At 39.7% G+C, this 13,053-nt stretch overlaps 2 protein-coding genes across 7 annotated transcripts in view; one reads left to right on the forward strand and one right to left on the reverse strand.

The window, feature by feature from the left end:
• Nucleotides 1-339: 339 nt before the first annotated feature.
• On the reverse strand, nucleotides 340-10,448 carry RPS24 (ribosomal protein S24). Of its 5 annotated transcripts, NM_001277342.2 has the most exons (8): nucleotides 10,409-10,448; nucleotides 9,212-9,277; nucleotides 8,675-8,884; nucleotides 8,058-8,168; nucleotides 7,933-7,935; nucleotides 7,212-7,229; nucleotides 5,493-5,531; nucleotides 340-4,690 (listed from the first exon to the last, which is right to left on the reverse strand). In NM_001277342.2, exons 1-6 carry the CDS (start codon nucleotides 10,409-10,411, stop codon nucleotides 7,224-7,226), a joined length of 399 nt encoding a protein of 132 aa, NP_001264271.2. In that variant the 5' UTR covers nucleotides 10,412-10,448; the 3' UTR covers nucleotides 340-4,690; nucleotides 5,493-5,531; nucleotides 7,212-7,223. The 5 variants fall into 5 exon arrangements, with proteins under 5 accessions (NP_001264271.2, NP_001264272.1, NP_001384429.1 ...); NM_001277343.2 differs by lacking the exon at nucleotides 7,933-7,935; NM_001397500.1 differs by lacking the exon at nucleotides 7,212-7,229.
• Nucleotides 10,449-10,809: 361 nt separating this feature from the next.
• The window catches only part of POLR3A (RNA polymerase III subunit A), a 33,273-nt gene continuing 31,029 nt past the window's right edge, over nucleotides 10,810-13,053 (forward strand). For both annotated transcript variants that reach the window (XM_040702400.2, NM_001006500.2), the window contains exons 1-4: nucleotides 10,810-10,889; nucleotides 11,026-11,161; nucleotides 12,148-12,285; nucleotides 12,854-13,025. In XM_040702400.2, coding sequence (XP_040558334.1) covers nucleotides 10,846-10,889; nucleotides 11,026-11,161; nucleotides 12,148-12,285; nucleotides 12,854-13,025 — 490 coding nt within the window. In that variant the 5' untranslated portion in view covers nucleotides 10,810-10,845. The remainder of the gene's footprint in view (nucleotides 10,890-11,025; nucleotides 11,162-12,147; nucleotides 12,286-12,853; nucleotides 13,026-13,053) is intronic.

Consider the following 13,053-nt stretch of genomic DNA (forward strand, 5'->3'; position numbering starts at 1 on the left):
TTATCTTTAATAATCAGATCTGATCAATTAAATACTTAAGATTTGAGTTCTGACAACTCCCAGGTTTTATGATAACCCACAACTGACCTTTAAAAAAAAAGAATCATTTCTGCTCTGCAACAGGATTCATCAAACAGTGTAGGAAACAAACTGTGCAAGAACTACTGTCATCATTTTGAAAACAGCCTTTTTCCCCTTAAAAATTAACAATACTAAGCTACTTTCATTATGATTTTTTAAGTTGGCTGTTAAAGCAAACAAAAAAATAAAAAAGGAAAGTGTCAGACCCAATTTTCTACTTACAGTCAGTGCTGTACAGAAGATACAGATCTGAGGTCATTTGCTGCAGAAGTTTTATTACCAGTGATGGAAACCCGTTATCAAATCAACACAAACGATGCCTGGCTTAGCAAACAGGCTAGTAAGAATTGACATGAAGTGATAGCAGGGAAATAGCTCAGAACAATCAAATGAAATCATCATGAAAGGCAGTGAAGCATGTTTCTCTTAACACAGGTATTTCCAGTCTGGCCAGTTCATTATGTAACAAGCAGGATTTGAACCCAAGGAATACAATTATGAACCGTGTCTGTAACAAAGCATTGCACTAGCACTTCTGTTTTTGCTGAGCATAAGCCATCTACTGTGTGATAAGTCACAGGTACTTCAAATATACCTCTGCCTCAATTTGCTACTTACATAGGAGTTCTATGAATGAATAGCAGTAACTGACAAAGATGGAGGTTTTTCCTCTTCTTTATTTGCAGCATTAGCAGAAAAACCCACAACACAATTGTCTTCTGGTGCACAGAATGCTTTTTAGACACTCCTGCAGCTGTTTCATTAACCACAGCCTTTTACAGAGAGCCAAGATAAATCAGGAAGAAGCTTATTGAATTCCAGATGGATAGAATTCCACAGGTGTTTGTCATCCTTGTCTGAGTTTTTAAGACAGAACACTGTAGAGTTAACAAATTACCAACATACAATTTAGGACTACATTTCCATTTAATGTCCTTAAAGAGAAGGAAAACAAAACACAGTTCTAGAGCATGCCTAGTTCTGACATTGACTTGTCAGAGTTCAACCTTTCTTTTCTACCTATTAGAAGCATTGCAACCAATGCATTTATAAACATAACAGGTTTATTGCTATGATGTTTTGAATGAATAAACAAACACTGTATTATCAATGAACAAAAATATTCACATCCATATTGGAAACTTATATTCACATTAAAGTCTATGAGCAACTGGGGCAAAAAAAGCCTACTTCCACCTGATCTTTAAGCACCACAAAAATACCCACTCAAAACAGTCACTATGTAGTTCTGCTCAAATACAGACACATGAGCAGGGAATATTCAGTACTAGACTTTCAAACTTATTTAATGAATCAAACACCAGCAGCTGCTAGAGAAGCATGTCATATTTCTTCCATGTACAAAAACTAAAGACTTAAAAGTGAATTTGGTTGAAGAACATATCAGGATAGTAGGGGCAAGTTAATTTCTGATTCTCACAAGCAGATCTGGTTGAACTGCATATCTTATTGTTTAAATATGGGTTGTTTTTTTTTCCCCCCTGAGAAAGAACCTACACTGCCTTCCCCCCCCCCTTCACACTGGTACAGCATTCTACTCAGAGCATGTTATCTCCTGTATTTCAGCTCACTATCAGTTGCAGCTTTCTCCCACCTCAACATTTGTTCTCATGCCTGCTCCACATAGTTCCCAAGACAACCTCTATGCCCAGCTAAAGCCAAATTTTATCTTTCATTTATATTAAGGTTTTTGTCTTTACCTGACCTCACAACACTTACCTCTTCTCCTAAGATTTATGTGGGAAGCTAAATTGGACATGCTGTAGCTTTCTTTTATGCCTTCCAGACTACACTCCCTCAGATGGGAATTGCCTTATAAGGCACCACATACATCTCAGTGAACCTGGAGGTGGAACACCACTAACAAGTTGGGCTACTCAATCTAGCCTAATTTAAGTCACCCCCTAAGGCTTCTATGTAATTTTTAACATATATCAGAGGAAGAATTCATTTTACCTCACTAGTCAGCAATAGATGAGTCCTTACAACCACAAGAAAAATCCCTCCATGATTTGAGACATTTGCATATGTTCTAAAAATAGAAAAAAATCAAACAAGTACTATCCATGAATATGGTGGAGTTAATAAAAGGCAATTCATGCAGATCAACTTATGATTAGTTCTAAGAATCTTCTCCAAAATTCCTGTTGTCTAACTTAGGCTCCAGATTGCTCATTAAATAGATACAAAACATAAAAGCAGTCTTTCAAATCTGCATTTTTAGAAATTGATATTCTAATATTAAGGCCAGGCTGATGTCCAAAAGGAGCTAACTGTGACAAAAAAAACTATCTCTTATAGATGATGGGATGTGTTGAGATCAGCAGGAAATAAAAGGGTACCTTCAGCACACAGTAGGAAAAGAAGTGAAGATTCCTCCTCATCAGTGCTTTCCACTTAATTGTTTTACCTCCCACAGGAAAGGGGATTAACCTAGAGTCTCTCCACAGCATGCTATATGCATTTAACTTTTGAATTAGGGAACATCTGCTACACATTGCTTAGATTGTAGTATACAAAGGCAAAGCACTGGCAGAATAGTAACTTGCACAAGGAGACACTTCTCCCTCCAGACTGCAGAAGTACAGAAGTTCTCTTTAGACACTCTTCAGTTGTCTGCCATTTTTCAAATTGAATGACAGCACAGCCACATTGAAAATGTTGCAGAATAGTGCAAAGACTCAACTAGGATGACCTGATCTGACCAATTAACTTCAATCATTCGACCATTTCCTCCCCCCTTCCCTATTTCTTCTTCTTGATGCCTCCCACTGCAAGGCAAGAGTAGAACTTCTCAATAAGAAGCTATAACCTACCCACATAACAAGGAAAGTCTATTGTTTGGCTGAATCACAAGGTAAATATTTTCTGCTGTCAATCTTATATTACCATAATGGAGCACCATCGTACCAGGCAATTACACAGCCTACTTTAAACCATTTGCTTTGAAATCCCACTGTATTGAGTAAACCTGTAATGAAAAGCACTTCAAATATTACAATATTGATGAGGGAACCTTCAATTCCAAAACTAAATTGTGCTTCAGGAAGCACATGTCCTTTAAAACTGTATTTTTAAGACATCAAAACTCTGCAAAACATACTTCTGTGCCAGTATTTATTCAGATTGTTGATTGCTTAAAACTAAGGTAAGGAAGATTCTGAAGAGCAACTTAAATTTGAATAATATTACTATGCAGCCTTGAAGTAATCAACATTTTTGAAAATTGCATGGTCTTGACTGAAAGTAAATTTCCATTCAGTTAAAAACAAACCCTAGAACCAATGTATCACAGCTTCACATCTTCAACAGCAATTTTAAATGCTTACTCTCAAAGGAGTTGACCTCTTGGGCAGGACAATTCTGCTTCCTTCCAGCTTTTTTTTTTTTTAAATGAAAAATTGTTACAGGAGTCTTCCTTACATTTGTTTCATTGTGTTCATACCACCCCCTAGTGAGTACTCAGTTACATTTAACATGGCTTCTCCAGTTTCAAACACATATTAAGTACTGTTCCAGTTAGTACCATCAAAAGAGATTTAGGTTTAACTCTACCTACCCCTTATGTGAATAATGCTTGCTGCACATCCTTAACAAGCCATTTGTCAGTCAGATATTTACTGTCCCTTGCTTAAAACACTCCAATGGACCGGACAGTTGATCATACATATACTATGTAGCAACACAAATCTCATTTTTAATAAGCCTCCAACAATTCTTCAGATTTTAATTTGCATATATCTTTTGGAAGAACTTCTAAAAACAATCCCATTACTTCAACTAAAGGCTGATAGTTTCATCCATACCTACCACATCTTGTATGAAACTTACTGGAACATTAGTATCCTCTCCCAGTCACTCTGACTCAAGGACTGCTTCTCCTCCTTGGCCTCCAAACAAGGTACTTCTTGCATATGTTACAATCTTCTACCTCAGTACATGCGGTATAATTTAAATAATTTTAAAAAACTGTACTTAGACTAAGATTGGATTAGAGGTTTCTTAAACGACTCCTTTAACCCTACCAGATGAGAAATTAAATGCACACTTTCCAGTTCACAGAGCGGAGACCCTAGAGTCTGCCCTGAAAACCAAGGAACAAAAAGCTGGCTGTACTAGACTCTTGTAATAGTTAAAACCTCAACTGTAAAGCAATCAGCTCTGAATCTCTCTTCTGATGTGATCTGTTCTTCCTTCCTCTCCTCCACAGGTTATATATATAGGTCAAACAAGTGCATTTTAAAAGGGCTCTTGAAAAAAAACTGAACACCGCAAGACAGAAAGTATGCCTACCTCCACTGAATAAATACCGCCTGCTTCAAACTTTGTTAAAACCATTTGCCCTAGAAAGCTTTGGTTCATACTTGATTGATACTCAAAACAAAAGATGTTTAATTATGAAAAGATTTTAATACAGTGCAAATAATGCACCGATACTGAAGTTCTCACTTTACAAAATGGTAACTATTAAATCAAAACTAGAGGGCAAACCAGGATTTGACTGACATAGTTTATTTAATGTTAAAGCTAGATGAACAACTTCTTTCCAGAACAGTTCTTCCCATACTTCTTGATGGAATTATGTAGCCTGTAAAGAAAGAGAAAGATCAGTTTGAGAAGACTACATAGATTTTATACCCACACTTTTTATGGGATCTGGATAACTTTTTTCCAAATATTGCTTCCCTTAGAAAAACATAAGGTTCAAGGCTTTACAGTACAGTCATGGCAATGAACCTAGATAACAGCATTTCTCTAGAGGAGTTCAGCAATCTAGAATTGCTTTGCCAGCCTCCGGCTCAAGACATATTCACTGTATCAGCTCCCAGACAGTTATGTAAAAAAAAAGGCATTTATATCATCTGTAGTAAAACCACACTTAGGTCTGCAATGGTTACTGCCCACAGCACATCCATTTTACTTGTTCCTGAAGCAAAAACACAAAAACAAAGTCTAGCACTTGTCTGAAATAGTATCAAGCATCTACTTAAGTATCAGTAAGACAGAATTGTTCCCAAAACTGAAGTTATACAAATTCAAACAACTTCAGAGAATACAAAGCTGCCCTATCCTTACCATATTTGAGTCAGTTTTACTACAAAAAACTTCAAATAATAATAATCAAGTCCTATTAACAGTAAAACTGAACTTGGCCCAAGCTATAAAGCTTGGGATTATCTATTAACTAGGTATTTCATGCAAGTTCAAGAAACAAATAATCAGCTCAGTAGTAAGCAGAATAGTGACCTGTAAACATTTCAGTCTTCCTTACACTGATATAGAACATCATGCAAATACCAGTCTTCACATAAACCAACATTAAAATTACATCATAGTATAACTACAGGATACCTAATGTCTACTCATACAAAGTATCCCCCAAGTCATACCTGTTGTTATCCATTTTCCACCTGAAGTACATCCAGTTACTGAAAAAAAAGAACATTGGATGAGAATGGTTTTATTTATGTTCCACTACTGTCGATGATATCGACTTGAAAACACAATTTGCTTTTTCTAACTACCACAACTACATGTGATAGGAAAACCTCTGAATTTTGACTACTGTAAAGGCTAAAGACTTGGATTTCATGCATTCCATCAAGCTTAAAATGAAATCTAACAGTAGCCACACAGAGTGTGTGTTACTGTTAAGTAACTCTTAGGATGCAATTACATATACACTTATAGCTAATGGCTACAATGGTTTTAAGTGCTTATCCATCCACATTTCTGTTTGATCATGTTTAAAAACACATTTGTTAAAAAAATCCACACACCAAAAGCTGTCAAAATAACTTGACATTAGAAGGCATTACTCTTAAAAATGATACTTTCTTGAAGAGGTCTAATCAAGTGTCTACACACTTCTGACATAAACAATTCTCACGGACTGCATAGGTGTACACTAAAATAACTTTCCTGATTCCTATTAAAAATGCAGATGGCTATGAATAAGTATGTTATGGCACAGTTACATATAAGCATGCATTTTACAAGACAAAGCTTTAAGGTGGCAGTGTATTCTGCAATTCCTTTCTGTGATATGATACAGAACTTCTCCCAAGCAGATTTTCCAGACAGCATGTTAATTAATTTGTCCTAACACATGGACACTAGGATCAACAAAGATCTTAACTATGGATACCCAAAGATAATTCTAAAGGGCACTGAAAAACCCCAAGACAAAATGCAGTCCCCTTCCTACTAAGAATGCATGCTAGTTTGACAAGTATTTGATACAGATGTCACATTTACTACATAATTATCACGGTACACATCCCTACTCCTGATCTCTAAAAAGCTCATAGACTTCAGGAGATTTTAAATGAACTGGAAAACTGTAAATCAAATAACAGTTAATGAGTGTTAATACAAGACTGCTAACAGCTACCTTCAAGTACCAAAACTCCTCAAGGGAATTAGCCATACTAGGTATCAGTGCAACACTGACTTCCCTCAGCATTCACAACAGGATGCAAGCTAATGTTACAACTACAGTAAAAGCTATTCTGTACCTTTCTACTTTAAACAACTGTATGACTTCACTCTTCAATTAGCATTGAAATGAGAAGATGAAAAAGGTTCCAGATAACAGCTAATAGCACCCTCATCTATCCAGTGACTTCAAGAACTTCATTCATACAAAACATGAAGAACACGATTTCAAAGTAACTGCAGTCATTTTTATATCTGCTTAGAAGAGTTAGAAGTTAAATGCTGACAACAATGCAGTTTACAACTACTGGCTCAAATCCACTAAGCTATGATGTGACTTAAGTTTCCATAAAGATGCACAAGCACTTTTGTCTTAAGGTCAAGTTACACATGCCACTACACTACTTCTTCAAACCAGAACTGCAGCCTTTTGAACAAACATATCAAGAGCAATGATTGTCCTGCTTTCTTCTCACTGGAAACTCCATATTTTCCATGTCATTTCACTACTTCAGAATAAACTTCACTATGTAGTCATCTGAACTCTTACAAGACATAAGTTTAAAAGAAGCATATAAGCATGCAAGGGAGTACAGTGCTCAAGTCTGACAGGATAAAAAGAGTGTTTCAGTGATGTATAATTCAGGCACATCCATGCTCGTTTTCAGTACCTGCTAGATACTTCATTTCTGATGGAGAATCCCAAGAAAGTAGGAAAAAAGCAGAAGTGAAGATTACTGAAGTTCAAGATGTTAAAGCAATTTAACAGTTACAGACCTATGCAATAAACCCAACTCTCCCTTCTTAAAATGCTGTAGCAAAACCCACTTTGAAGCACAAGCCCACTCAGTGTTTTCTAAAGTGCAAGAAGCTGCTGAGCAAAGTGACCATCTTTACACCCAGCTTTCCCCTCAGTTTTGATGATTTTGCTTCATCATAAAGGAACTCACTCTCCTCAAGCTGCATGCTTTCTAAATTTGTACCGAGTTGCAGCCCACAGCATAGAAAGCTCCCAGCAGCAAGAAAACCCAGTCTTTAATCAGCCCCTTAGAACCAATGTAAAGCAACTATTGTTTCTTATTTCTACTTACAGTCACCGCCACCTACAACACTACAAATGCTTAAAATTTAAAAGAATACTAACTTAGTAGAATAAGTGTTAGATATTTAGGTAGTCTGAGTAACTAGCATTGAGTACTTCATTTGTACATAGCATGACTGAGTTATGAGATTAGAGCATTACTGTTAAAGAAAGCTTAACTGTAGTTCAAGTGACACGTAAGAAACAATCATTTAAGAAGCACTGCCTCATGTTTTATCAGCTAAGCTGCAGCAGTGAGGAGCAAAACTAAGCTACTGAGCTAATAAGCTATACATGACCACACAGATTACCTTCTGTTATCCAGTAGAACAGGTAAAAGAAATGGAAGAAAAACAAGGTTATTCTGTTGAATAACTTCTCATTAACATTTCAAAAATAACATACCAACTCTAGCCTACAGATAATCTCATCTTACCTTCTTGCCAGCACCAACATTTGCCTTAGCTGTACCCCTGACTTTCTTCATTCTGTTCTTACGTTCCTTCCGCTGCTTCCTAGAAGTCTTCTTCTTCTCATACAAACCATGCTATTAAAAAAACCAAAGTTGTATTTAATATCTGTTCAGTGGTAGTAACCTCGGAAGTTTTCATTCTACAAATTACAATTGTTTTAGTATTTCTGGACTTTTCAAGTGCTGTTTCAATGAAATAACAGCTAAACAGCAGGACAACTTCATTAAGTAACAGATGATAAAATAGAGGAAACACTAAGATCTTGCGTGGATCAGCCCCATCTTTTATGCTTCTAGAGTTTTAACAGTGAGTAAGGAATCCTTATTTGCAGAACATCACAAGTAACATCAGTTTTGCTATCCCAATTTTATCTATAGTACATTATACCAGAAGCAACCTAATTTTCAAATGCAAAAGCTAATCCACATTACGTTAAGACCTCTTACAAAACACAAAGTTCCCTATGCACAGCAATATCCCTGCACGACTACAAGTATTTTTCTTTTTTAATATGAAAATGAACTGCTCAACACTTGAAAGCCATCCTAATTGTTTTCTAATTGCAGAATAAATAACCTACCCTGGCAAGTCTGTGTTTTGGTTCATTTTTCTTTGCATAGTCCAAGGAATCATAGATCATGCCAAAGCCTGTTGTCTTGCCACCACCAAAGTGAGTTCTGAAGCCAAATACGAATATTACATCAGGGGTTGTCTTGTACATTTTCGCCAGCTTTTCCCTGATTTCTGTTTTGGGGACTGTGGCCTTCCCAGGATGAAGAACATCAATCACCTAAAAAAAATTTTACGTCATGTAAAAGCCAAAGGCAGTCAATACCCAATAAAACAACTAGACTCCCACCCCAAACTCAGAACCAGAACTAGGACACACAAGACATACAACATATTATTAATCTAATCCAGATCTTTTCCTAACAGTTTCCTGTTTCAAAAGACAAGTTAGCTTGCTTTCCCATCATGAAAATTTACCTTCAGCATGCAGGAATGTTTAAGCCTCTTCACACCTTACAACATTAACATTCCTTGCTTATCATGACTTAAAATATGTGCAGTCAAGAATCAATAAACAACTGAAGATAATACTCAGTGTTTCTCTTACCATCTGCTTGCGCTGAAGCAGTCTGTTCGTCATGAATTTCCTAGTTCTTATGGTCACTGTGTCATTCTGCAAAACAGCATACATAGAAGTGATACAAAATCATAGTTTACAAAACCTAGTGTATATATAACGCATGACACCACTGCAGTCAGCACTCTACTTGAAGCTAAATGCACTTCCAATTAAACACACTTGTCTTATACTATAGGATTCACCCTGAAAAACTAAAGTAGACTGAAGAATAGTCACTCAGCCCATGAGCCAGACAGCAGCATATACAATCCCTTTATTTTTACATGCAGAAGTAACTTCATTAAAACACACAGATTACAAAAAGTAGGCTCTAACAGACTCAGAGAATTATCAGGGTTGGAAGGGACCTCAAGAGAACACTGAGTCCAACCCCCTGTGAAAGCAGGCTCCCTACAGCAGGTCACATAGGTAGGCTTCCAGATAGGTCTTTATATCTCCAGACATGGAGACTCCACAACTTCTCCGAGCAGCCTGTTCCACTACCCCACCAGTACGATAATAAAGGAGTTCCTCCCTGCATTAGCATGCAACTTTCTATGTTTCAGTTACTACCTGTTACCTCTTACTCTACTGCTGCTCATCACTGCAAAGAATCTGCCTCCCCACCAACTTGACCTCCACACTTTAGATATCTATAAACAGTGATGCATTGCCCTCTGTTTTCTCTTCTCCTGAAAGAAGTGTCTCAAGTCCCTCAGCCTTTCCTCATACAGGAGATGCTCAAGGCCTCCAATCATCTCTGGGCACTATAACAATGCACAGTTCCTTATGAAAGCTACGCATTTCATCCCGATGGGGCTTTTCAGACAGCAAGAAGCAAAGTAAGACACGAGTATGACCCACAGCACTCCACATAGCACGCAGACACAGCACTTCGGTATCTCAATACCGCCTGCACCGACGGCCGCTCCTCCTGGTAGCGGAAAGGCGGCCCAGCAGGCCCAACACACGCCCAGCCTCACTCCCCACAGCTCCTAGCGGCATCAGCTAGGCCACAGGAATGCCGGTTGTAAGCAGCACCATCCCCCACCCGCACCCCCCCATACACGCGCAACCCCCTGCGGCCAGGCCAGCCCAGCGGGGCACTGCCACCCAGGAGACTCTTAGAGCGCGGATGGCGGCACAACAGGACGGATAGTCCGACCACAACAGCCCCACGCTCACCATCTTGTCGGCACCCTCTCTGCCAGCGAGCGAGAAAAGGAAGTGGCGCCGCCGCGCAGCCAATCATAAGGCGACGCAGGGGGCCTTTTGCCGGGGCGGGGTCACGAGCGAGCCTGGCTATTCCAGTGCCGGACCTGGGTGGAAAGAGTACGACTGCATTGACAGGGCTTCACGTGGGGGTTCTGTAGATAAGTAGGGTGCCTCAGTAGCACACTGTGATCCGATTCTGCTCGTTTGCCGGTTTGTTCTGTCCTGTTCCCGGTGAGGGAGACTGGGAAATACGGGACTGGTACGGAGCCTTGGGAGGCCGTGCGCTCTCTCCAGCAGGGGGTACTGCAGGAGGGCGCTGCGTCGCTCTCTCCATCCTACTCCCACCTATCTATGGTAATCGTTCCGGTGCCGCTGCCGCCGCATGCAGTCTCCGTGCCGCCGGCGCCATGGTGAAGGAGCAGTTCCGCGAGAGCGACGTGGCCAAGAAAATGTGAGCGGGACCGTGGCGCGGGAGGCAACTGGGACCGGGTGGCTGGAGGGGCCGTTGGGAAAAGCGGTGGTGTGGGCGGGGGGCCGTGTGTGCGCAGTCAGCCCTCAGTGACCCTGTGTGAACTCTCGCTTTCCAGAAGCCACATCTGCTTCGGGATGAAATCCCCAGAGGAGATGCGGCAGCAGGCCCACATCCAGGTGGTCAGCAAGAACCTGTACAGCCAGGACAACCACCATGCCCCGCTGCAGTACGGGGTGCTCGACCACCGCATGGTGAGGAGCCTCGGTTTCCTACCACGTCCCTTTTGGGGAATGGCTTGAAATAGTTACGAATGAGAAAACTGAAGTTTACTATTCAAAATAAGTGCAAATGCATCTCCACTTCAACAACATAGGGTGTTAGTTGCAGTGGCATCTGCTTTGATGATGCTTTTGGATGGCTCAGCAAAGCACTCTTGGGAGTAAGGAGATGAGTTTTCTCTGCCCAATTCTTATAGATCCAAAGACATTCATCCACAAAACTTGGGGCTGTAGGTCTGTGGACTGCAGATCATTTGCCACAGCTGCATGACTCAGTGTCGCTGCTGTCAGGTGCTGTGTGAAAAACTCTTCTCCCCCTCTACTCCGCTCCATTGAGACCACATCTGGAATACTGTGTCCTGTTCTGGGCTCCCCAGTTCAAGAAAGATAGGGAACTTCTAGAGAGAGGCCAACAGGAGGCCACAGAAACGTTGAGGCTCCTGAAGCATCTCCCTGCTGTGGAAAGGCTGAGAGACATGGGACTGTTGAGCCGGGAAAAGAAGGCCGAGAGGGGATCTAATCAATATGCAGCAGTAGGATAAGGGGCAATGGGCACAAACTGCAACACAGGAAGTTCCATACAGATATGTAAAATAATTTCTTTACTGTAGGAGTGACAGTGCCCTGAAACAAGTTGCTCAGAGAGGTTATAGAGTCTCCTTCTCTGGAGATATTCAAAATCTGTCTGGACAACTGCCTATGAGACCTGCTGTAGAGAACCTGCTTTAGCAGGGAGTTGGACTCAATGATCTCCAGAGATCCCTTCCAACCCCCGTGATTCTATGATATATATTTCACGTAGTGCCACTGACATGCTTCTATTGCTGGGAAAAAAAGAGTGAGGGCTGTGGGTCTGCTGTCAAGATAGTTGCCTAGCCTAGGGACTGTTCCGTCTTTTACATATTTAGTTGATTACAGCTTAAGCTTCATTCTGTGCATGTGCTCCTTTCCCTTCAAAGGGAACAAGTGAAAAAGATCGTCCCTGTGAAACCTGTGGAAAAAACCTGGCTGACTGTTTGGGACACTATGGGTACATTGACTTGGAACTGCCATGTTTTCATGTTGGATACTTCAAAGCTGTGATTGGCATCTTGCAGGTAAACTTAATTTTCATTTGCCATCAGTATCTAGGCTGGAAAAAGGAAATGATCAAAGAGAAATGAGATACTGAGATGATACAGGAGATACTGCTTGAAAAACGGTGGTTCAGAGGACAAATGTAAGATTGTGTTAAATATTTTATGCATTTTGTGTTTTGTAAATAAGTGTCTTTAAGTATCAGTTCTAGTAATGTAAATACATCACTGTTATTCTTTGTGATCTCAAACTGTTTAAAATCAAATTGATATCTTTCTGTAGTTGTTTGAAGTAAATGTGTACAATATAACTTGCTTTTTTAGGCCATTCCAGTGAATCACAGCTCTGTTTGCTTTGTATGGATTGTTAAGGTCCTGCAGAACTTAGGCAAAGATTTTTTTTCTGTATTTTTTTCCCATGTACTTATTTTTTTGTTGTTGTTGTTATGATATATAAGTTCATCTTTCATCCAAGTCTGTAGTATTTTGTTAAAAAATCCTTCATGCTAATGAAGAGTTTTGGTTGTGGTAGAAGTTACAACTGTGCATGTTTGTGTTAAACAACTGTGCTTATGTGTTCACATTAAAGATGATCTGCAAAACCTGTTGCCGTATTATGCTGTCAGTAGAAGAGAAAAAACAGTTTTTGGATTACTTGAAGCGGCCAGGCCTTACATATCTCCAGAAGAGAGGGCTGAAGAAGAAGGTGTCTGAAAAGTGTCGGAAGAAAAACACTTGTCCTTACTGTGGTGCTTTTAATGGTGAGCATTGGCATTAGCAGTTATTGCT

Source organism: Gallus gallus, chromosome 6 (assembly GCF_016699485.2).
Source record: "Gallus gallus isolate bGalGal1 chromosome 6, bGalGal1.mat.broiler.GRCg7b, whole genome shotgun sequence".
In the NCBI taxonomy this organism is placed as follows: Eukaryota; Metazoa; Chordata; class Aves; order Galliformes; family Phasianidae; genus Gallus; species Gallus gallus.

Bases quoted from the DNA above. Each gene is read 5' to 3' on its own strand.
- RPS24 (NM_001277342.2), bottom strand. The intron at 8,885-9,211 runs GTAAGAGAAACA...AATTTTTTTTAG, and splicing joins TGCTTCAGCGCAAGCAGATG to GTGATTGATGTTCTTCATCC. The intron at 8,169-8,674 runs GTAGGTTATTTA...TTTTTTTAATAG, and splicing joins CAAAACACAGACTTGCCAGG to CATGGTTTGTATGAGAAGAA.